Here is a 23,284-nt window from a genome sequence, read left to right as displayed (position 1 = left end):
TGGAAGCCTTGACACTGAAGGTTTAAATCTTTATGGAATATACTAATCCTTTCTTCATTTTTCACTACTATCTACTGAAAAGCAATTATATACTTGGTTTAACAGAGGACAAGAGAGCTACTGAGCTACTCGCAATAAGAACTATTTTAATTATATTTTATAGTCACCTAAGAATTTTTAATGTACTTCAAGAATATTATTTCTCTAAGTTCCTTCAGAAAGAAAAAAACCTGCTTTTCTGAAGAAATGAAATTACTAACAATAAAGTTAAATACTGGTTCATGTCGCTTCAAGTAAATTTAAAATAGTAACAAGAAAGGTCTACCCCTTTTCCGTTCACAAGCTTCACATCTAAAAAACAGCACACGCTGCTTAGCTCCTTGTCAGTCTGGACAACTTGCAAGTGCTTTCTCACCAGGTAGTAAGTTTACCGATTGACTCTGTGGTTATTGGTTTAGGGGTAAAATATGTTTTTAGTTTGACACTGAGTGTTTGGTTCCAAATTGGTGTCTCTCATAGCAAACATTTATGTTCTGGATTCTAAAATCTCACGGTTACGTGGTTCTTTACTTCTGAAATGCACTCCTCAAATTCTATATTGAAGAGAACTAATCTTGGTGTTAATCCGGGAAAACAATTAGTTTAAATGCCTCTCTTTTCACATTTCAATCTAGACCAGTGCTGTTGCATGGAACTTTCTATGATAATCAATACATTTTGTATCCTGTCCCACTTGGCAGTCATTAGCTGCGTGTGGCTACTGAGCCCTTGAAATGTGGCTATTGCAAGTGGGGAACTAAACTGGATATCTTATTGCCCAGTTTTAATTTTAATTTTAATTCATAAATGTGAGTAGTCATATATGGCTAGTGGTTACTGTGTTAGCAAGATCTAGATTTATAATTTCTTGATTGTGTTTTGATAAAAGTTGCCAAATTTTAATCAAGTTTCATTGGAGCTAGAAAATTATTTTTCATACTTGAAGTGAGTAACATTATGCTGTATGATAAGTACTTGGACATATTCTGTTATAATTGTCTCCCCCTATTTATTCTACAAATATATTCTGAGGGTCTAGTATTCTCTAGGCCTCACATGAAGTTCTGGAGATATGATGGTAAACAATATATGCCCAGTCCTTTCCTTCCAAGAGTTTAAAATCTACTGTGGGACAGGCAACTGGATAACATGGTGCTTTCATGGATGAAATACAATTCTAACTCTAATACAGAAAAAACACTAGCACGAGGTAAATAGGACAGTTCAAGGATGGCTTTCCAGAAGTATAAATTGGAACCTGCCTTGAATGAAGGATAAATGAAAGCTAAGCAAAGGCCTAGTAAGGAGTGTTAAAGACAAAACAAGTTTGGAGAAGCTGAAGAATATAAACATGTTTTGGTGGCTCAAATATAGGATGGCAGTGGTGGGGGAGGGAAATAGCAAAGGGGGAGGCTGTAGAGGAAGATAAAAACAGGCCAGATCATGCATGGCCTTGAGAGCAATCTTAAGGACCAAGAGTCCTTGAGGGGCCTTGTTTATGTTTATATCTCTAGGAATTCCAAGGCACATATCACATGGTAGGAATTCAACCAATCTTTGTTCAGTGAATGCATAAAGAAATAAAAATACAACAAGTAACCAAACAAATGAGTGAATGTGCATGATAGATATTAAGGGGGAGGCACTGTTATGGTGAATACCAGATGCTGTATGTAAGTGAAGAGTCATTAAATTCTACTCCTGAAACTAATATTATACTATATGCTAACAAACTGAAATTTAAATAAAAACCTGAAATGGAAAAAAAAAGAAGCCTATGGAAAGAGCCACATGCTACTTCATTACACAAAATAAAAGTACCCACATGTAATATAAATCTATATATCTACAGTATTCTGTAAGTATAGATATACTATAGATATATATTTTTAAGTAGGCTCCATGCCCAGCACAGAGCCCAAGGTGAGGCCCCAACTCACAACTCTGAGATCAAGCCTGGAACTGAGATCAAGAGTCAGATCTCAACTGACTGAGCCACTCAGGTGCCCCTTATATATCTAATATTTTATAAGTATAAAATTGGTACCTATTTAATTAGTTCAGATATAATGAAAGCTCAAGTAAAATAAACATATTTTCATATTTTACAACTATTCCCACATTTGATAATACAGAATTTGTAACAAAGTTCATTTCCACTATTTGCTGCATTTAGTTTTCTTTTTTTTTTTAAGATTTTATTTATTTATTCAAGAGAGACACAGAGAGGTAGAGACAGAGCAGAGGGAGAAGCAAGATTCAGATGAAAGAAAATAAAATTTCATGTAAATATTATCTTATTCTCCTCTCTCCTTTTCTCCCTTTATCTCTCTCTCTCTCTCTCATGAATCTTCTTGCCCATTTGTGCATCTAAAAAAAAAGTAATCCTTCGCTGGGGTAGTTGTAAATCAAAGATTTCTTCTGGACAGAAGAAGTTATGTCCATCTTTTTGATTTCCTAGGGAGCAGCAGAGGGCCCCATGTTCTATTTCTCTTCCACACTAAAGTCACTTGACTCTTGGCCCAGACGGGATGAGCAGCTCAGCATAATCACTGAATCACTGAGGGGTGACAGCTTCCCTCCTGGCCAGGTGCTAAGTAACACTCTCAGATAGGTTTTGTGGTTAGAAAACGTGCTGGATAGAGAGGTAACCTGTCTGGGACTTCTGTCACTCCAAGGACCACCTACAGTGATCTGGTGATCAATGACTTGTTTGAATAACGTTTGTTAAATTGTTTAGCATATGTCTTCCTTTCAGTAGCTTCTATTACATTCATGAGGTTATTGCTCCTTTGCCCTCCAATTGTTCCCAAGCTGATTTTCATGTATGTTCTACATCCTTAATAAGAATGCCTGTTTTCTGCTGTTTCAGAATCAGCACGTTGTACAGCGCTGACTGTAAGCTGACACTTGCTAAATCATTGTTAAGAGAAGGATGGCCCACAAGCATGCACTGTGGGCCTTGCACTCTTCAGGTCATCCTTAAGTGCTCAACACCACATTTTCCTCTACAAATAGAGCCCGACATGAACTGTGAGGATAGGAAGGCAGGTAAGGGAACCAGGAGTGGAGTGGAGCTGCCGTGGAGCTCAAACAGTTGGAGGAGATAAAGGGGGCAGTTCCCTTAATAGCATCAGAATCCCTACTGAATTTTCAAAGCCTTGTAAGCCAGCATTTTGGGTAAATATCCAATATACTTGTCACACAGTTATATAAAACAGACTTTCTTTAAAGGAAGCGCTTTTAATACAGTAACTGTTTTTGTTTTTTTAAACCAATGGATTAAAAACTTAACACATTTACCAAATCTGGCATATTTATATATTGTATCTAAACAGATATTCAAGCTGCATTATAATATAATAATAAAAAAACCTATCTCAGTCTGTCTATTAAGCCTTTGTCTTTGTGCCATTGTAACAGTAGTGCTAATTATCAAGCAAAGACATGATAATTACGCAGAGCTTTTTTACTAAAAGAAGGAATCTTTTTCAACACCCACAAGCTGCACAATTTCCTATGACCCTGTAACACTACTCTGGTATGGCCCAGAAATTTGTATTTTGGTCTGAATGCTAGGAATCATATTATTTCCCTTTCTTTGCCAATCTTTTTTTCTTGTGAGTAAACTGTTTTTGGAGGGTTAAGGGAGAGGGGTAATGGTCCAAACGGGAAATATAAAACTAATGACCCTTCATGAAACATATTATGCTCCTCATTAAACCTACTCAGTTAAACGTATTCCATTAAATTAAAATAAATAGGATTTAAAATTTTACCCAGGAGTAGTAAACTACCTTAACTCTCAACTTTGTGTTAGATTCATTCTAAGGATGGATTCCTCAAATCCCTGATGTATCCGAGGTTCTCAGCCTCCAACACAATTTATGTCTTTCTTTTTAGAAGGGGCAAGGGGCAGAGGGAGGGAGAGAGAGAATCTTAAGCTGGCTACACACCCAGCACAGGGCCTGATGTGGGCCTCAATCTTACAACCCTGAAATTACACCCTGAGCCGGGATCAAGAGTCAGAACAGCTGAGCCACCCAGGTGCCCCCAACACAATTTAGGTCTCAGTGCTGCAGAGGTTTTCAAACTTAGTGTATGTAAGAATTACTTGGGGGAATTTGTTATAAATGCAGCTTTCCAACCAGATTCCCTCTTTTCCACCAAATATTTCAAGCATAGTGATTTCAGTGAGCTGCACTTTGAAAAATACTCTATGTGGGGGTGATGTAAATTTTATCAAGCTTACGGATCCCCCTTTACTTCTTCCTCATTTATGTTAGTGCTAAAGTGGAAAAGCGAAATAGGTGAAGAATGTGTGATTCAGGTAGTTGAGTAGGACCAATTTATAACATATTCTGTTTATCCAAAGAATCAAGCCATCCCTAGGTTTGGTCTAGAAGCCCCAGACTGTCTTTTTTTGAGAGGTTCAGAGCTTTAATTCATTGATATAAAATACAAGATAATGGACCTACTATTTTACTCTCTTTTAAAACTACTGATTTTTAAATAATTGTGTTCCAAAGGACTTTCAAATTCAGTGCCTTCATTTCTAAGATGGGAACGCTTCAGCCCAGAGAAGTAGCTAACTTGTCACACAGTAAGAATGTCCAAGACAAGGTCTCAAATACAAGTCCTCTGACCTGCAACCCAGTGTTCTCATGGCTCAGATACCCATCTGTCCAAGAATATGAAAATCTTTGGGTGCCTGGGTGGCTCAGTGGTTTAGCGCCTGCCTTCAGCCCAAGGTGTGACCCTGGAGACCTGGGATTGAGTCCCGTGTTGGGCTTCTTGTGGGGAGCCTGCTTCTCCCTCTGCCTATGTCTCTGCCTCTTTCTTTCTGTGTCTCTCATGAATAGATAAATAAAATCTTAAAAAAAATATGAAAGTCTTGAGATTGTGAAGTTCTCTGTCATCTTTATTTTATTTTTTTAAAGATTTTTAAAAAATTTATTCATTCACGAGAGACAGAGAGAGAGGCAGAGACATAGGCAGAGGGAGAAGCAGGCTCCCCACAAGGAGCCCAATGCGGGACTTGATCTCAGACTACGGGATCACGCCCTGGGCCGCAGGCAGATGTTCAACCGCTGAGCCACCCAGGTGTCCCTCTCTGTCATCTTTAAATCACACATTATATTCCTGACTAAAGCTCTCAGAAAATGAGTTTTCTAGATTCTTAAGCTCCTTTAAGAAAGTGAATTTGAAAAATCAACATATTTTTCACCTACTTTACTACGGTTCTACTGCATTTCACATCATGTTAAGAACTGGGCAGTTTAGGTGTAATGACAAATTCCAGCTCAACTCTGTAACCCTGAAATACCTGCTGTAATGGTTTTGGTAATGAGATGAAGTCTTGAGTATAGAGTTGTTTTGTGTTTGCGACTTATGTTAAATGTGTGTAAGTGCACATGGACACAAACTCACATACACAAACACACACACAAAAACACCTATGAGATTTGACAATCAATTCTGTTCATATTCATGTTTGTCTATGTACTTTCACAGATATATGTGTACATGAAATACATAGAAGGTAAGTATTATAAATGACCTTAAATTTCAAAATCAAGGCACACAAAGTTATGTCAATGAAAAACTAAAGTGATGTTCAGTAAATGCAAATCTTCAAGTGTTCTAAACATATACCACATTAAGTCTACTTACTCACTTTTATTTCTCTGAAATTATTTGTGTGGCCTTATTAGGCCAAAAAAGGTGATTAGCACAATTTATTTATTTTTTGTTTATTTATTTTTTAAGTAGGCTCCACACTCAGTGGGGAGCGCAAAGTGGGGCTTGGGCTCAACAACCCTGAGATCAAAGCTTGAGTTGAGATCCAGAGTTGAATGCTTAACTGACTGAGCTACCCAGGCACCCCAGCTCAGTACTTTTAAAAAACTTTCAAATAAAGGCAAAGAAATGAAAATTAGTCTTAGGCAACTATAATAGGTAAAAAGAAGATGAAAGTGAGAGACTGATTAATTTGGTCATGATTAGCGCTAAATTCTTTCATAATATGGAAGAATCTAAAGTAATGGCAGGAATAACTTGTACTCTGGCATACTGATGCTGAATACATACTTCTGAAACATTTATTAATTTTACTTTAATTCTAGGAAAACAATCATAATCACAACCTATGTAACCTTGAGGAGATAGACAGGTGAGGGAAACAGACAGATGGGGATAGTCCTCAATGCACGTCTTTTTGGGTTTAGTATTCACTGTTTATGAAGGGTACTATAAGGCAGTAACATTTAAACAGGATACGAGCAGGAAGTGTTTAACTGTATGGCAATGCTACTTATGCTAATGAATCAAAAACATTTTTGAGTTTTAATGTGACGCTTATTTATTTCTGGCACAATAAAACATTTCAAATCTAACTTTGATAAAAACACCCAGCTAACATTTAGAAATTCCTTCTCATCATATTTCTGATTCCATGTATATTAACAATGCTACACTAAATGATATAATTGGGGGAAAAAACATTTCCAGCAGAATAATTGTCTTTACCCTTTCAGTAAGAATGCATTAGGAAGAATGAATTAGAAGACACAAAGTGAAAAACTGAAGTAGAAGGCTGGGGTGAGTTCATTTTTAAATACATTTTTTTCTTTGACAATGCTGCGACACTAGTCTATGCCTAAAAATAACTCATCCAAAGTAATTGAAAGCCCTCTTTTGGCCACAATTCCTTAGTCTGGATCCTGATACGGTCGGGGGCAACAAAGATTCAAGGAGGATGAGGGCAATATGTTGACACTGGTGCCTGATTTCTAGCAAGGCCCAGATATATGTTGTCCCTATCACCGTATCACTCTAACTCGCTTTTGGCAGGAATAGAAAGGGTGGAGCACTGTTGGGGTGATGACCAGGGGAACATCTGAGGGGATACTTGGGAAAAGGAAGCGGTGTGTGCGTGTGTGGAAGGGGGGGTGTCCAACCACCATGCGGCCCTGCCACTGGTGGGGAGGGTGCGCCAACCACACATGTGCTCTCACCTCCACGATGTCTGAGTTTGTCCGGCTCTCATGCGGCTCGTTGTACTCCGTGTACTTGAGCAGCACCTTGTCCATGTCGGTGCTCGCATACTGGAACAGCTTGTTGGTGCTGTTGAAGATGATCAGCGCGATCTCACAGTCACAGAGCACGCTCAGCTCGTACGCCTTCTTCATCAACCCAAATTTCCTCTTTGTAAATGTCACCTGGAAAAAAAAAAACAGGCAGGTTTTGTTTTTTTTTAAAGGAAAAGAAATCGCTTTTTTTTTTTTTTTTTCAACAGTAGTTCTTTTCCTTTGTGAAACAAAGTGTGTCGTTGTCAGAGCCCTTGGGCACTAGCACATTTGGAAAGAAAGCAAATAAATCTAAAACTAATTTCTGCTTAGAATTTGAAAAGTGTGATTTCTAGCTTGTTGCTGAATGTGAAACTGTAAATGCCAGATTTAATGTAGGGCATTTTAATGAAGGTGACCAGAGAACTATTCATGTTTTTTGGAGCAATTTAAGATTTGAGAAAATTAATTTCAGCATGGTTAACATCTTTCCCAATTATAAGTTTGGAGCTCATTTTTTGACCATGTGAAGACTGGATGTGACATTATGAACGCAGCATTTTAGATGTGTGTTCAGAAATTCTTTGTGTGTTCAAAACTTTTAAAAAATTGTTTAGTTTAATTGAAAACACTCGAAGGGATTAGACTGCTTTCAGACAGTGCTGTATTCTGTTTTCCAGAAATAAGCAGAAAGTTGGGAAGTACTTTAGTCATAATACTGTTAGGGTTCTGTTTTCAATCTTTTGTGTATCTTTCTTCCTCTCTCAGGCCAGAAACTGTATTGTTATCTTTGCCTTTTTCTTCTTTTAATCTAATCTATTACCAAGTCCCATAATTCCTTCCCCTGAAATGTTTCTCAGGTTCACACTTTCTTGTCTATTTCCCAGGCGGCTCTATCATTACCATCCTTATCAGTTTCCTGTCCTAGATGATCTCCCTGTCTGAAATCATTCCCTCCTCAATTCATCCCCAATCTTCAAACTTACTCTTCCCACTGCCTTTCTCCTGATGAGCTGTCTGCAACAGCTCTGACTTTGAATACTTCCTACCTGGCAAGGCTACCAAATGCAAATAAAAATTTCACTATTCCCAATTTCATTCCTCTCTTGATTACACTCCAGTCTGCCCACCAAAACCCGTGGACATTGTTAACTGTAAGCCTGTATATGGTCCAGCATTTCCCAGCAGGTGTTCCGTGGAATATCATTTCCATAAAATACTCATGTCCCAAATGTATTGGGCCATTGAACTTTTTGTCCTGAGGCACGCTGATATATTAAAGGCTGGAAAATCTTTTAAATTTTGTTTAACCTGCCACCCAAACCTATTGCTGATAGAATGTTTGTTTCCTTGTTTACTTATTTACTTAGAGGACCGACTACTATCATTTTCCAAAGCTAGATTTTTTGAGGCATATACTCTGGGAAATACTGATGAACTTAATTTAGGTGAAAACTTAAAATTTTTCTCACCCTCAAGACTAACCCATTTTGCAGAGGCCAGCCTAGTTTTATCTAATACCTATTTGTGTGTAATTTCCAAATCTAGATTCCCACTCCTCTTTTTTTTTCGTCTCCAGACACCCAAAGGATGTCTTCCAATCTTATGTCTATATGAACGTCCTAGGAGTTGCTTAAACCTCCAATGCTTAAGCTCATTATCTTCATCCTCAAATCTGCTCCCTCTTCTAGCTTGTCCATCTCACAGTAAACTCAGTCACCCAAACTAGAGACCTCAGAGTGAACTTTGAATCTTACCCTGTCCCACACACCTAAATAAAAGTGTTGACAGGAGCTGTGGGTGAGCAGACAAAAAATGTGACCTCCTGGTCAACTCAATCCTCCACACTTTGTTAATACTGTTTTACCTATCACCCTTTATTTTTCTTGACTAGCACTTATCACATTTCATAATTTGTATATTTTTGTGTGTGATCATTTGTTTAATGTCTGTCTCATCTACAGTGCATGTTTCAGAAGGCCATATGCCATTTTTATTTTGCTCGCTGTTGTATGCCCAGTTCTTGGAACAGCAGACACGTATGGGCACACGGTAAAGATCTGCAGTATAAAAATGAAATAGGGAAAACTATTATGTGAGTTTTTAGAAATATCAAATTGATGTATGTCACCTAAAATTATGTGATTTTCACATAAAATGATTTTCACGTGAAATTTTTTTAGCAATTCCTAAGTAGAATTTTAAAAAGATAAATCTATACTTAACAATGATAATATTGTTTTACTACATTTGCATTAAAGGCAGCATGGTAGAAAGGGAACAACACGGGGCTTGGATTCAGAAGACCCCAGATTTGAATGCTAACCCTGTTATGTGCTAGTCATGAGAAATTCACTTAACTTCTTTGAGTTGGATTTTTCATCTGTAAAACAGAGAAAACATCTACTCTTAGAGTTGCTGTGAGGACTGCATAAAATAAGCAAATGTACAATATTAAGCACAGCGCTTAACACTGAAGCTCAATAAACCCAGTCCCATCACTTCATTGATTTATGGAAAAGGAAGAACTTACAAAATATGTTTATGTTGCTGGCTTTGAAAAGGCTACTGATTAAGGCTATTTGAGGATCTCATTATTCCTAATACAAAGATAAAGCTGAAATATGGAACCCCCTCTGATCATTCTTTGGAAAATATGGTATTTATCAGCCCACATCAGCTATCAAGATCTACTCAGATATGTTATTTTACATTTCAACTTGGGACAATTTTTCTAAATAATTGCCAAGGTCTCACGTTTTGTTTTATGTTTATTGATTGTCTTTCTATGGTGTTTCTAATAAAATATGCCCAGTGTTTTATTTTCATATCTTATTGTCACACTACTTAAGAAACTTTTTTATTCTAGTTTATTCAGATGAGTTATGATTAGTATTAATAATGAGTTAAATAAAGGCTATCTCCCTGGAATTGATAAAGAATCATAATAATTACATAGATTTACACAAAATGTCATTTAATATTTATTTTATAGGCAATTTAGTTACCCGGATGTACTTGCACATTGGTATTTTATTTAGTGAAACAGTGTACAGAGTAGGTTCAATTAGAAGGCACTGGCCCAAAATACTTTCATATATCTAAAACCACTTTTAATCAGACTTTCATAACCACAAACTGTAGGTGGAATGTCTCAATACAGTATGGTTTCTGTTGTACTCAACCTCAGAATTTAGCACGTTACAACACTCACCATCAAAGTAAATTTCAGCACAGAAATATCATTAAAGCTACTATTTGTGTTTACTTTTAGGTACTCCTCAACTTTTGTGTAACCAAATAGGCTTCTGGATAATGCATACTTATTTAATAATACCTGTCAAAAAAGTCAGCACATATAGCTTCTTTTCATTAAAAACTGCAAACTGAAATGGTGCTGACTGTATTAAAGCATTTAAGAAAATATCTTCAAAATCTACTCTTAATTGCTCTAAATTTAATTCTGTATTATGTTCATACTCTTCACAGCATACTCAAAATGTATTTTATAATGCTTTTTCTCATTGTGCAGGGTTAGATAAAACTGTTTTTAAGCATTAAGCTTTCTAAAGAGACCTGGGATATTACTCTTCTTTAAAATATGCCACTCAATGACAAAGATTGCAATTCAGAGCTTTTATACTTAAATATAATAATGTATTGTAATGATTACATTTTTCATAACTTGACAATAATTTGTAATGGGGACAAGTCCATTTCTATTTAAATAACTTATTTTTAACCTTAGGTGAGATAGAAAACTGTTTTTATAGTAGTTAGCAAGGAGATGATGCTCTTTTCTACTGTTTACATCAATCAAGGTGCACTGACAAGAGAATAAAGCTAGTATTGTTTAGTGGACATTATAACTCGACATTTTATTTCCCGAATTAGAGACTTAATATGTAATATATGCGTGGAAAGCAAAACTATTCTATAAACACTGACCATTTTATTTTTTTCCCTTTACTTCTTGAAACAGTCCCAAATATAATGACGATGTTGCAGTAAGAGATTTTAATATTAAGTTTTATAGTGACTTTGAGTTTTAAATCCTAGCATAAAGGGCAGGCATCACACATCCTATATTTATAATTACTCTAGAACATATTAGGTATAATCAGGAATTGAAATTAGAGTTTGAAATTGAGAAAAGACACATTCATTATATACAGCTCCATACAACTTAGTTATAAAGAAAACTGGTAAACCTATTTACAGAAACAAAAATAATTCAAGGAATTTTTATTGAGCATTTTCTTTTTTTAAAGGACCTATTTATTAAGAGAGAGAGAAGGAGAGAGAGAGAGAGAGAGAGCAAAGCAGGGGGAGGGGCAGAGAGAGAGGGAGGAGCAGATTTCCTGCTGAGCAGGGAGCCAGACATGGGGCTTGATCCCAGGACCCTGGGATCATGACCTGAGCCAAAGACAGCTGCTTAACTGACTGAGCCACCCAGGCACCCTTTATTAAGCATTTCCTATACAAATGCTAAGCAATATTTATTCACCATTCTCCATTTCAGACATTTGTGCTAGATGCTGGGGTTTCTATTACATATATATCGCCCTTGTTCATGTCTCTTCCTCAGGGCTGGGGAAAAAAAATAGTCATTAAAGCTTAAAAGCAATTTTCTTTATTTGAAGCAAAATGCATAGTGTTATACTTTCAGTCATGTGCAATGATCGGAAATTGTATTTTTATCTAGTTAGGTGAATTGTTTTTGTTTTCTGACCAACTTTTTCCCTAGACTGAACAAGAAAAATAACAGTAGATGTTAACCCAATCAAGATGAATATGAAATGAAACCTACCATATTGGTTATTTCTTGTCTTGTACTCAGTGAAAGCTGATTGTGATATTATGTCCCTCCCCCTTTCCATCTGGTTGCTGGCAGGCTCCCAATCAAGCTGAAAGGCTTAAATTAGCTTAAATGCCAATTTCTTCTATGAAGCTTTCATTGTTAAATTCAGATAAAACTCATTCCTCCATCATTGTCGTCCTCTAAAACTTTTTACAAACCTTTACTATGAAACTTACTCTAATATTATAGAGTTGGTTGTTTATGAGTCTGCCTCTCCTATTGGCTTTTGAGTTCCCCCAAAGACCCCATCTGTGGCTTTATACAGACTGACCAGTGTACACTCAATCAACATTTGTGGAACCAGTGGATTATGGAATGGAAATAGTCTATTTTAAAGTCTGAATATTTGATTTGTGGCCAAATTTGATGAAAAAGATGAGGTCCTAAAAAATGGTGGCACGAAGTCAAAGATCCTCTGCTTTTTTTTGTAGAATTAAGATAACCTTGATTTTATAGCTTTTGAACTAAAATAACTTTTGTAAAGATTAAACTCATTTAGATTTTTAAACAATTATTTCAGCAGGATTTGCTGCAGGAGTTTTGTTATGTTGTTTTGTTTGCTTACTTTTAAATTAGCCTTTTCAAGGTCTGAATACTTAAGGTTTTAGAGGGAGAAACCAGTTTTCAATTATGCTGACTTTCTATAAAGCTTGAGTTAAGTAGGATTTCAATAAAAAATTGCTAACAAGAAAAAAAAATAGTCTTAACGTCTCAATATAATTTTCTGCTAAAAGTACTTTTTTTACTTGAATTTTTGATAATTTAATCTCTCAAAAATAAGAGATTTTGGGGTATATGTATTTGTTTTACTAAAAAGTTTACATGTTAGTGACAGGAATCTTGAGAGAAAGTAATTATACCTTTTGGAATCTGTAATAGAGAAGCTAGAGAATGGAGAGAAATATATATGTACATATGCTCTAGACTTCAATAAAAAGATATTTTAAAAAATTCAGAGAAAAGTGGTCTTTATTTCTTGCCCAGATGACTCATCATGAAGGATGATAAAGTGTGAATATAAAATTTTAATTTTATAGTCACAAGATACAGAGATAAAGGGGGAGGACCTAAGTTCAAGATGACTACATTCTTTGAGCAAAAATTTATTGAACCTTCCAATGAGTTCAGATTTTCAAAGAACATGTATTTGGCAAAGTATTCGGTGAAGTCCCCATCTCAATATTATATAATTGAGACTGGTTAGTAGTAATTTAGGTGATTTAAATACAAATTGATTGATCAATGTTACGTTTAACGCAAAGTCTGTAGTAAAGCGCCACAGAGCTCGGTAACTTTTCTGTCTCAGACATTTTTATCATTGGTTTGGATGACGATGCTTATCAGATCTGTGTATTAACATAAATTTGGTAGAGTACCTATAGTTCTACAGACGAGAAAGCTGGTCACAAATAATATGATGAAATAGGTAATTTTAATCTTCATCCATATTTAAAGAAATAATTCTATAAGCTCAGGTTGGAGGAAGATTAATGTGGGAGCTGATTTTGGGGAAAAGCTCTAAAGTTATTGTGTTCTATAGTGGGAATTAATAATTCTAATGATCTTTCATTAGTAGTAATTAATCTTAGGACAGTATTCAGTTCTGAGGATTGCACTTTAAGATGGCACTAACAAAATCAGAGTATAGGATGGCAAACAGGTTGATGTAGGATCTAAGAACATTTTGCATTAGAAATCACTGAGGGAATCTGGAATGTTTAATCCAGAGGAGGTAAGAGTGATATGCCGAATACCTTCCAAGATCTGAAGGCTTGTGGCCATGTGAAGAGGCAGATGAGTTAGTCTGTTTTATTCTACAGATCAGAACTAGAAAGAACTGCTGAAAATCTTTTATTTTGTTTTTAAGATTTATTTATTTATTTGAGACACAGAAAAAGAGAGTGTGCGTGCAGGAGTGAGGAGTGGTGGTGGAGGGGAGGGGAACAGAGGCAGAGAATCTTTGGAGCAGACTCCGTGCTGAGCACAGAGCCTGCAGGCAAGGACTGGATTGATCCCACAACTCATGAGCCCAAACCAAAAGCCAGACACAACCAAATGAGCCATCCAGATGCTTCTGCTGAAAATCTTTTGAGAGGCTGAAAATAGGGAAAATCTAGTGAGGAGAACTGGCAAGAGGGGATCTAGTCTCATAAAGTAGGAAGCAGCTCATGCCTGAACATATTCAAGTAGAGCTGCATTATCAAGGAAGGTTGAGGTATTCCTGAATTAAGCAGGAAGCTGGACTAGAGAAACCTTTAAAATATTTATTTCAAATTTTAGTTGTTCAGATTCTATGCCTAGGTATAGCACAGATTTCTAGGTCAAGGGGAAGAGCTGAGTGAATGGTAATATGGTTCAAAACAAGAATTAATTTTTGCAATTTCATTCTATAGAATGCTCTAAGTTTTGGTTACTCAATCTCATATAGTATCATAATCACCTCTAATTTCTGTATGCCAAGAAGTAAAACAGAGTCATTTACATTTGTAGCTAGATGAGATACAAAGACTGTGAAGAATTTGAGTTACATATTAAATTATGGACAGTGCTGAAAACGCAGATTGTCCAGATTGATAAGATAGAAAATTCACATTAAAATATTTTTAAAGAAGCAGTATATATGAATCATTATCAGGGCAGTGTGGTATAGAAACAAAAACATGAGAATTAAAAATCAAGTATGAGGTCTGTCACTTATAAGCTGTGTGCTCTTGGGTAAATTGTTTAACTTATCTGAACTCTAGTTTCCTTATCTGTGAAATGAAGATTATAGGAAGCATCTTACAGAGTCATGAGAGTTAACCTAGGGCTCTAATAAAAGTGAGGTGACTTGTTGACTGTGAAACACTATACAAGGCAGGTAGTATTTTTTTTTTTTCTGATGCATCAGGCTCAGTCATTTCTTGTTACATATCGTAAAAGACTGCTGTCCTAGAACCTGCCAACTTGTGTTACCATTATTATGTCTAGACTAGAGTTTCTCTCTCAGCTAGACCTTGAACTTTCCTTGAAAGCTCAGAACATCTCTTTTCCAATCTTGTAACCTGAGGTCCCAGAACAATTTGACTTGGCTAAATATTTGTTGAATGAATGGATAGATGGATGGAGGAATTACATATTTTTTTTTGCAATCCAAAATGAATTGTTAAAAATAAATTTCTGTGCATGTTCAAACTACATGAATGGATATTTGCCCTGCGAGAGGAAAATTTCACAGTTATTTTCCTTTTTTGTCATATTAACTTACAGGGAAAACATGCATTTGGTAAAAATGAATAGTCGATATCTTGGACTGGGTCAAATTTTGTGTGGGGGTTTGTTGGTGAAATTATCCTATTTCTTAAACTTGTTTTTAGATAAGTGTTGACTTCATTTGGTGACTTTTTTCTAAGAAGTTCAAAGACCTTATAATAAGTTACCTCACTACATTTGAGAGTATTTCTTTGAAGTTAGGATATGGCACAGTTCATCATTCCCATTTTTCAGATGATACTGTAAATTTGTGACATGAATTGCCTTATTCAAGGTCACAAAACTAGTTCCTGGATGAACCAGAAATAGAACCCTCTTCACACAAAATTCATTCTTCATTCCATTAGTCAGTGTTCCCTCTTCTAGATAACTGTGTATTTCAGGGGCTGACGTTCAGCACAGCTTGGATCCCATCAAATGTTCATTGAGCAGTGTACAGGTACATTAAGAGTGGTCAGCAATTCTGATTGAGTATGGCAGAGTAAGGCATAACCTATAAATTAACATAAGGATAGCTTTCTAGGTTAAAGTAAAAAAATATTAATAACATAAAAATTGAGAAGTTGGCTTCTTCATTCTGACAATATAAGCTCCTTTTGTGTGGACACTGTAGTCAAGTCTGCCCTCAAGTCCTCCAACCATTCCCACTAAAGCCAGTGAGAACCACATGCATGCACTAGTGGGTACACACTAGTTCTATATTTATGGATGTTTATTTAAATTTCACAAAATGAGAAACATTTTGGTTGGTAAAAAATACAGGTTTGTTTACAGCCAGAATAAAAAAGGTGGGTCTCCGACTTACACACCGGCCATGTAAATATCAAGTTCTAAAAACAGAGGACAAGTCCTGTATCATTTCCTACTGGGCTGGGAGATTAGTTTAAATACTGTGTAATGGAAAGGGCATTTAATAATGAGTCTCCACGCCACATGTATGCCTGCTTCGTTTGCCCTCCCAATCCCAGCTCTGTTCATAAAGTTACCTTAGGAGAACTTTCCTGCCATAGTAACTGTGGGAGTCCTTGTACCTTACAGGAAAGAATTCCGAATAAGCAAAAGAAAAGACCCTTGGAGGGATCCCTGGGTGGTGCAGCGGTTTGGCGCCTGCCTTTGGCCCAGGGCGCGATCCTGGAGACTCAGGATCAAATCCCACGTCGGGCTCCCGGTGCATGGAGCCTGCTTCTCCCTCTGCCTATGTCTCTGCCTCTCTCTCTCTCTCTGTGGGACTATCATAAATAAATAAACGTTAAAAAAAAAAAAAAAGAAAAGACCCTTGGAAACAGCAGCTCCTCACATTTATGAGAACAATCAAGTCCTAACTCTAAAGAACTTGCATTGCATTACTAAGGGAAGCAACAATAATTGTATCTATGGGTTTCCAATACTTGTCTTCACCACTCAGAATACTGTTGGCTGAATCCTAATCGAACTGTTCAATGAGACTGGTCAATGAGTGGAGAACTTTTTACTCATTTCTTTAATTTATAAAGTCATATTAATTTCTTTGTTTTACAAAGTATTTGGGACTAACCTATCCAACGGATTCTACTTTCAAAGTTTTGAGGTTTTATTTTTATTTTTTATCCAATTAGAATCATGATAAATATAACTCTCACTCACCCTATGAAAATATTTTAAATCCATTCCTCCTCACTCCCAGCATAGATTCTCTCTCAGTTTCCTCCTGGTTAAGGAAACAGAGTGACTAATGAGGGACAAGATGGACAGTTCATAGATACAATGCACTCTCTAATCCAGAGCCACGAAGTCTTCCTATGTGTTTAATGGGTTAGAGATGGAGTCAAGAGTCTGCAACGACAATCTCTAATTGAAAAAAAAGGGAAATGCCCTCTTAAATGCTCTTTTCTTCCCCTGGCTTGTTCCTGACAGTAAGTAATGGTACAACTGTTCTAAACTATTCCTCTTCAATTTTATTTTGTTTAATTCAGTCTGTCATTAGAAAGGCTTGCAAGCTTTAGGCTTGATGATTACTCTCGGTGGGAGGAAGTAATGCCACTGCAGACTTGTGTTCTAGACAAGCGCTCCTTTATACAATGACGGGGCCTGCCATCGTAAATGAAAGGCTCTTTAAAGAGCAGTGAGGGACTCTTTTAAGCAGACTGCTACCATGTGCTTGTAACCCTCCAGCATAACTTGCGAGGATGAGACAGCAGTGTGTTCTGCTGCAAAGAGGACTATTGTCCTCGTTAGCCTCAAGCAAATTGAGCCGTGTTTCGCTGCAATGTAGCAGGATTTCCAAAGGTTTTCAGGCAGTAGTTCCTAAAATTCTGAACATAATAAAAGGATTAAAATAGGGGGCTCAGAGTGTGGAATTTAGAACTTTACAACCCGTCACCTAAGTCAACCCTCAAACACCAAAATAAAACTTTGAATTTTATGCACTGCACACTACTTTGAAGAAAAATAATGAACAATGAGTTAGATTGCAGTTAAATAATTGAATGCACATGAATAAACTTGAGTGTTTTTTCAGACTCACAGGGTTTGGGTCTTAAAACTTGTAGTAGCTGATTTTTGATGTATATGTTTACATGAGGAGAAGGAAGAAAGATGATCTACAATTATTAAACTTATCAGGATTTAAAAGATTTTATTGTGGTCCACTTTTAAGCCCAAGAATGTTCTGGATTTTAAAAAGAGACGAATATAACACAGTTTTTACTTTTTTCTACGTGCCATTCAGATCTGCTTGGTTTGTTAAAAGGCTGATTTATTCTATGACTCCATCGACAGATTGTATCTCATATACATAAAATGTATCATTTGAATCTGAGATGAATCAAATAAACCAGATTAATATTTTGGGGGCAAAAACATGTTTACTAGTTTAACAAAGCCAAAATGTACCTAAGGTAAAGGTCAAAGACTACTTCATTCCCTGCTGAGCAAATGCTCAGGAAGCACATTTGTCTACGTTTCCTGTCATAACAGGAAGAGTGTAACTTCTTCCTTTCCACGATGGCTTCAGTTTTACCTCCTAACTCCAATATTTTCTCCCTCAGGGCCTTCCAAATCAATCCTCGCAAGACAGAAGGCAGGAGGCTGTCTCCGTTGTAGTTTCCAAACAGTTGCATTTGTTGAAATGTTATTTAAATGTTAGTGATTTCTTAAGCTAAACGGTTCCAACTTAAAATTAAAAGTCAAATTTCCAAACATTTAGAGTGGTTCTCTTATTCCTATTAGTGGTTCAACATATTTCAAAAGAAATGCAAATATATATATTCCATATTATGGAATTTCATTTACTTCAATTTAATGATGTTATTTTTCTTTTTAAACCAAAGCTATTATTCTAGAGGTGGTGGTGGTGGGGGGGAGTTGCCATACTGTCTCCAAATAGAGTATGTGGGGATATAAACTTTAAAAATACTTTCATCATAATAATTTTTGAAGGAGCTTATTTTAAATGAATAAATTACAATGTTAGAGGAAGTCTAGACTGCAAAGGACATAGCTTTTGAAAAAATTAGCTACATGTTCTTTAATCTACAGTTTGGAAGAAGCCTCTTGGTTTATGTGGTCTATTTATAATGTTAATATTTTTAGGGTTGGTTTCTCAGTAATACGATGTCACACAGTTTGTGCATTTGCAAAGCAAAAGGTGACTTGTAGCAGACAGAATGGGGTGTGCATGCATTTGTAGACGTGGAAGGAACCATTCGATGTCAACTTTCTACATAAAATGACTGAGATACAATAAATACAAGCATCAAGATTTTTCTAAATGATACTTTAAAATGGAAATTATAAGAGATATTCCAACTAGAACTGAAACAACAAAACATCTTGAAGCCTTAAAGTACATAGAGGAAATCGTTATCCTCTTCCTTGTGAAACTTCTGGCTTCTCTTGGATTCCCTATCAAAGGAAAGCTAATGAATGAATTTGATGGCATTTAAGACAATACTGTATGTTGGTAAATTGAACACCAATAAAAAATAAATTAAAAAAAAAGACAATACTTCTCTGGTAGTAAAGGAATAGATCTATTGGATACATATATAAAATATCCCACGTGTAAGGGGTGCATAGTAAGTGTGTGGCTCGCTCTCTCTATGATTCAACCAGATAGTGGGAGGACCACTTGTGAATTGTTTTTAAATTGCTAAGGAATAGAATAGAAACCGATGGCCTGATGTCATAGCTGTTAAACATACATCTGAGCACTCTAGCTACTTTTTTGTTTGATTTGGAAACTCACTAAAGTACATTTTTTTTCCTTCTGGTTTCCTCTTTCAGTCTCTTCAATCACCAGTAATTCCAGCTCTCTGAACAAAACTCTTCCCTTTGGTGATTTTAAGATTAATGAAAGAATGATTTAACTTATGTGCATGGGGAACTTTTAAGTTAGGCATCCATAGGATGCAGCAATATACCCTATAATTCAATTCTAAAATGTACTACTATGCTCTAAAATGTTGCTATTATAAACCCTAATTTTATTTATTAATACCAAATTTAGGGGAGGCAGTAAGCTGTTAAGAAATGACACTGAAAGAAAAAAAGGCATAATCATCATCATTATGAGGTATTTGTGGATTTATTTTAAAGTCAATGCTTTTGTGTTTTTTGAGCTTTTTATTCACTTGATGTAAAACAAGCTTCCAGACATTCATTGACTACCATGGATAACTCTCTGATAGTATTTTAAGTATAATTTCCTCTCTAATACTATATATTTGGTATGCATCAAGCAACTTAAGATTCTGGAAGTTCTGTTTGTGAGGATGACAAAAGAAAATGTATATTACTGGATTCCTCTGTTCTTTGACTCATGGTTCAGAATTAATCGCAAAGTTACTTCCTGAAGCAAATTATTTGTCTTTCTAAATTATCCAGTTTCTCACACTTAAAGAGTAGGTTAGTAGATTGTTACTCTCAAGTTTAGAACTGTAATTTATTTATTGATATTCTGGATATCACCTTGAAGGAACACTACAGTAAAAATTCCACTGAAATTTTAGCTTAAGTTCTAAGAATGGCCTAAAGTAGTGGAAAGCAGGAGAAAGTAAGGAGTAATATTCGTTTCTTTTAAAAAGAGAGTCATCAAAGGAAATCAATAAATCTCTTTTATTCAGTTTACTTTAAAAAACATCAGATTTAGTTTAAAAACACCCATATGTAGAAACTGTTCAGAGGCTGTATAGACACTAAACATATTTCTCTATGATTTTTTTTTCTGAGCCCATTTAAGATAATTTATGAGTTGTATAAAGAAACTGACATAGGGACATAAGAAAAGACAAAAAGTCAGAAAATTTAACAGCTATGATCTCTGAATTCTTTTTAGTCATAAGGGGATTCTCTTGTTCTATTAACAGGAGAATGCTGCTAATTGTCTTTAATTTGTGCTCCACTTATTGCACTGATAATTACATGAAAATTTGTTTGCTAGCAAAAACTATTAGTGTGCCAGACCTGATGGAAGAGAACTTAAGACATTTAAAAATCTTTTTACCTTAACTTACTACATTAGGCCCTAACTGTGTTAGTTGGCAATTATTTTTTCCCTTACAATTATTCAAACATTTAAATGTCTTTTTTATAAGTCACACAAATGCATTTGGATTTACCCTCTTACTCTTTCAAAGTGGGGAAGCTGATAATTTAAAATACAAGCATACAAGTATAAAGTTTAGGTTGAGCAAGCATAAAGTTTTATATAACTTTCTTCTTGATACAACCGATATAACAGATTTCTAAGTCTATTTGTAAAAAGAATCATACAAGGGCAAAACTCATTTAAAAGTCTGGCTTTTTCAGGAGCATATTTACTGGTACCATATGAAGGAGGGTAACATTACTGCCTGATTGCTGGAGGTACATAAGGAGTAAAAACAAAGAATCATTGAAATTGTGGTTTAAAATAAGCTGAAAGCTGGAAGTGATAGAAATGGTGATAAGTAGTTCAAAATACCTTGATCAGTAACATACATTTGAAAGTAAGTCCCACAAGCATAGAACTTAGAACACTACTTCTTCCCATCTTTGTCACAAGCCCTGTTCTGCAAATGTCTATGATTTTCCTTCAGGTCCGCAAGCCATCCTCTGCCATCAGCTGCTCCTGCTCTGAAAGGATTCTCTCGCCTCTTGTGAGCTTGCAAAGGCTCCTTTGTGCTCCTGCTCTGCTCTGTTCCACTTTTCCTTCTAGCTCCCTGATAGTCTTTTAAAGGTAAAACCCTCTTGAAATGAAGGTTCAGTTACCACTCTTTAGGGTGTTACACAGCGCAGGAGTTGTTTTGATGGAAGTCACATTAACTTATAACAGCTTATGGTTTAAAGGGCCTAAGTCTTAACAGGAACAGCTAATAGGTACATTTATTGGGCATTTATTAAATGCTAGATGCTTTACATTTATCCCCTAATTTAATTATCCCAATGACCTAAAGAGCTGGGTACTATTTTTTAACCCTCACTCTACTGATGAGGGAACTGATAAAGCTCAGAGGAATTAAGTCACTTGCTGGAGGGTTATACAACTAGCTGGTGACAGAACTGGGACCAAAGCTAGGTTCATGTGTGTCTAAAAACCATGCTCTTCACCATTAAGTTACCCTGCATGCAGTATGATGTAATTAGGAAAAGCGAAGACATAAAACCATGCTCTCAGCTATTATATTATACAGGATGCAGCATGACATAATTGAGAAAAGCACGTTTTTGTTTTTTTTGTTTTTTTTTAATCTGGAAGATGTGGGCTCCAAATCTTGGCCACCACCTAGTATTACTATCTGACTTCAAAGCTTTGTATGATCTGGGTCCTGCCTAGCATCTAATCTTTTCTCTCATCTCTCTAAAGTCATACACACCAGACTCAAGTTCCACAAGCTTTCCCTTGGCTCTGTAGCAAGCTCTTTCCGTTCTTAAGGAGCTTTGCAAATATTGTTCCATCTGGAATGTTGTCACCTGCCTAACTCTGACTCATGTTTTAGTTCCCATCTTTTAGCATTTCCTCAGAGAGACCTTTTATCCAATCCTCAATCTAAATAAAGCACCTCTTGTTATACTTTGATAGCACTTTAATAATTTCAGTCATAGCACATTATTTACAACACTTATATTATATATTTATATGTCACATGTCTGCTTCATCCCACTAAGCCAGGGATCAGCTAAGTTTGTCCCATTTTTGTCAGTAAAGTTTTATTCAAATACACACATATTCATTCATTTACACATTGCCCATGGCTGCATCCATGACTAGGGCAGAGGTGAGTAGTTGAGACAAAGACTGTGTGGCACAAGGTCAAAAATATTTGCTATCTGGCCCTGTAGAGAAAAAGTTTGCTGACTTCTGTGGCAGATGATAACCTGTATGAGATTCATCTGGTTTATCACTGAATACTTAATGTTAGGCACATTGCAATCTAATAATATTTGTTGATTTAATAAATACATGAAGTATTCAGCTGTAAATGGGGTTAATAAGAATTAAATGAAATAATACATATGTAATTCTTGGTACACTTTGCTACTTTTATTAAGTTAACTTAGAATCCTTAGGATAAATTAAAAATTCATTATTTTATTTATTTTTACATACTAGCTTAAGAAATCCATCCAGTTTAAGTTAGAAATGGAGAAAGAAAATCTCCATTTGTCAGAAATCTGGACAAATTTTTAACAATAAAAAAGTTGTTAATTTTTTTCCTTCTTTAAACTATATTATGTATATAACTGGAGTTTCTGTTTTAGCTGTTCTCCCTTCTTCCATTATGAATGGTAGAGTAAGGGCAAAATTCAATTTAAACAGTTAGCTGCTCTGTTTTATAGCAGTGTTGGTTCTTAATGATATTCAACTTATACATCGGCTTTGTAATATTTCATTTTACACTTTTAAGTTTCTTTTCTATTTCTTATTCTGTAAAAACACACCCTGTTTTCTGTATAGCCAAATAAACACCTGCAAAGGCAGAGCAGGCTTTTACTACTTTTGAAGAAAAGACGACAGTGAACCACTGTGTGAGGTTCTATTACGGACTGCAGTGGGGGAAGATTAAAAAAAAGCAAAATGGTTAACATTTTTCTTTTCAACATGTGA

General features: G+C 35.8%; 1 protein-coding gene across 39 annotated transcripts in view; it reads right to left on the bottom strand.

Moving 5' to 3' along the window:
* MEF2C (myocyte enhancer factor 2C) overlaps window positions 1–23,284 on the bottom strand; it is a 169,054-nt gene that overhangs the window by 70,525 nt on the left and 75,245 nt on the right. For all 39 annotated transcript variants that reach the window (XM_072791994.1, XM_072792092.1, XM_072791991.1 and 36 more), the window contains one exon: window positions 7,056–7,259. In XM_072791994.1, coding sequence (XP_072648095.1) covers window positions 7,056–7,259 — 204 coding nt within the window. The remainder of the gene's footprint in view (window positions 1–7,055; window positions 7,260–23,284) is intronic.

The sequence above is a fragment of the Canis lupus genome, chromosome 2, assembly GCF_048164855.1.
Source record: "Canis lupus baileyi chromosome 2, mCanLup2.hap1, whole genome shotgun sequence".
NCBI lineage: Eukaryota > Metazoa > Chordata > Mammalia > Carnivora > Canidae > Canis > Canis lupus.
The sequence above is the reverse complement of the archived record's forward strand: the minus strand, read 5'-3'. Positions and strand labels throughout refer to the sequence as shown.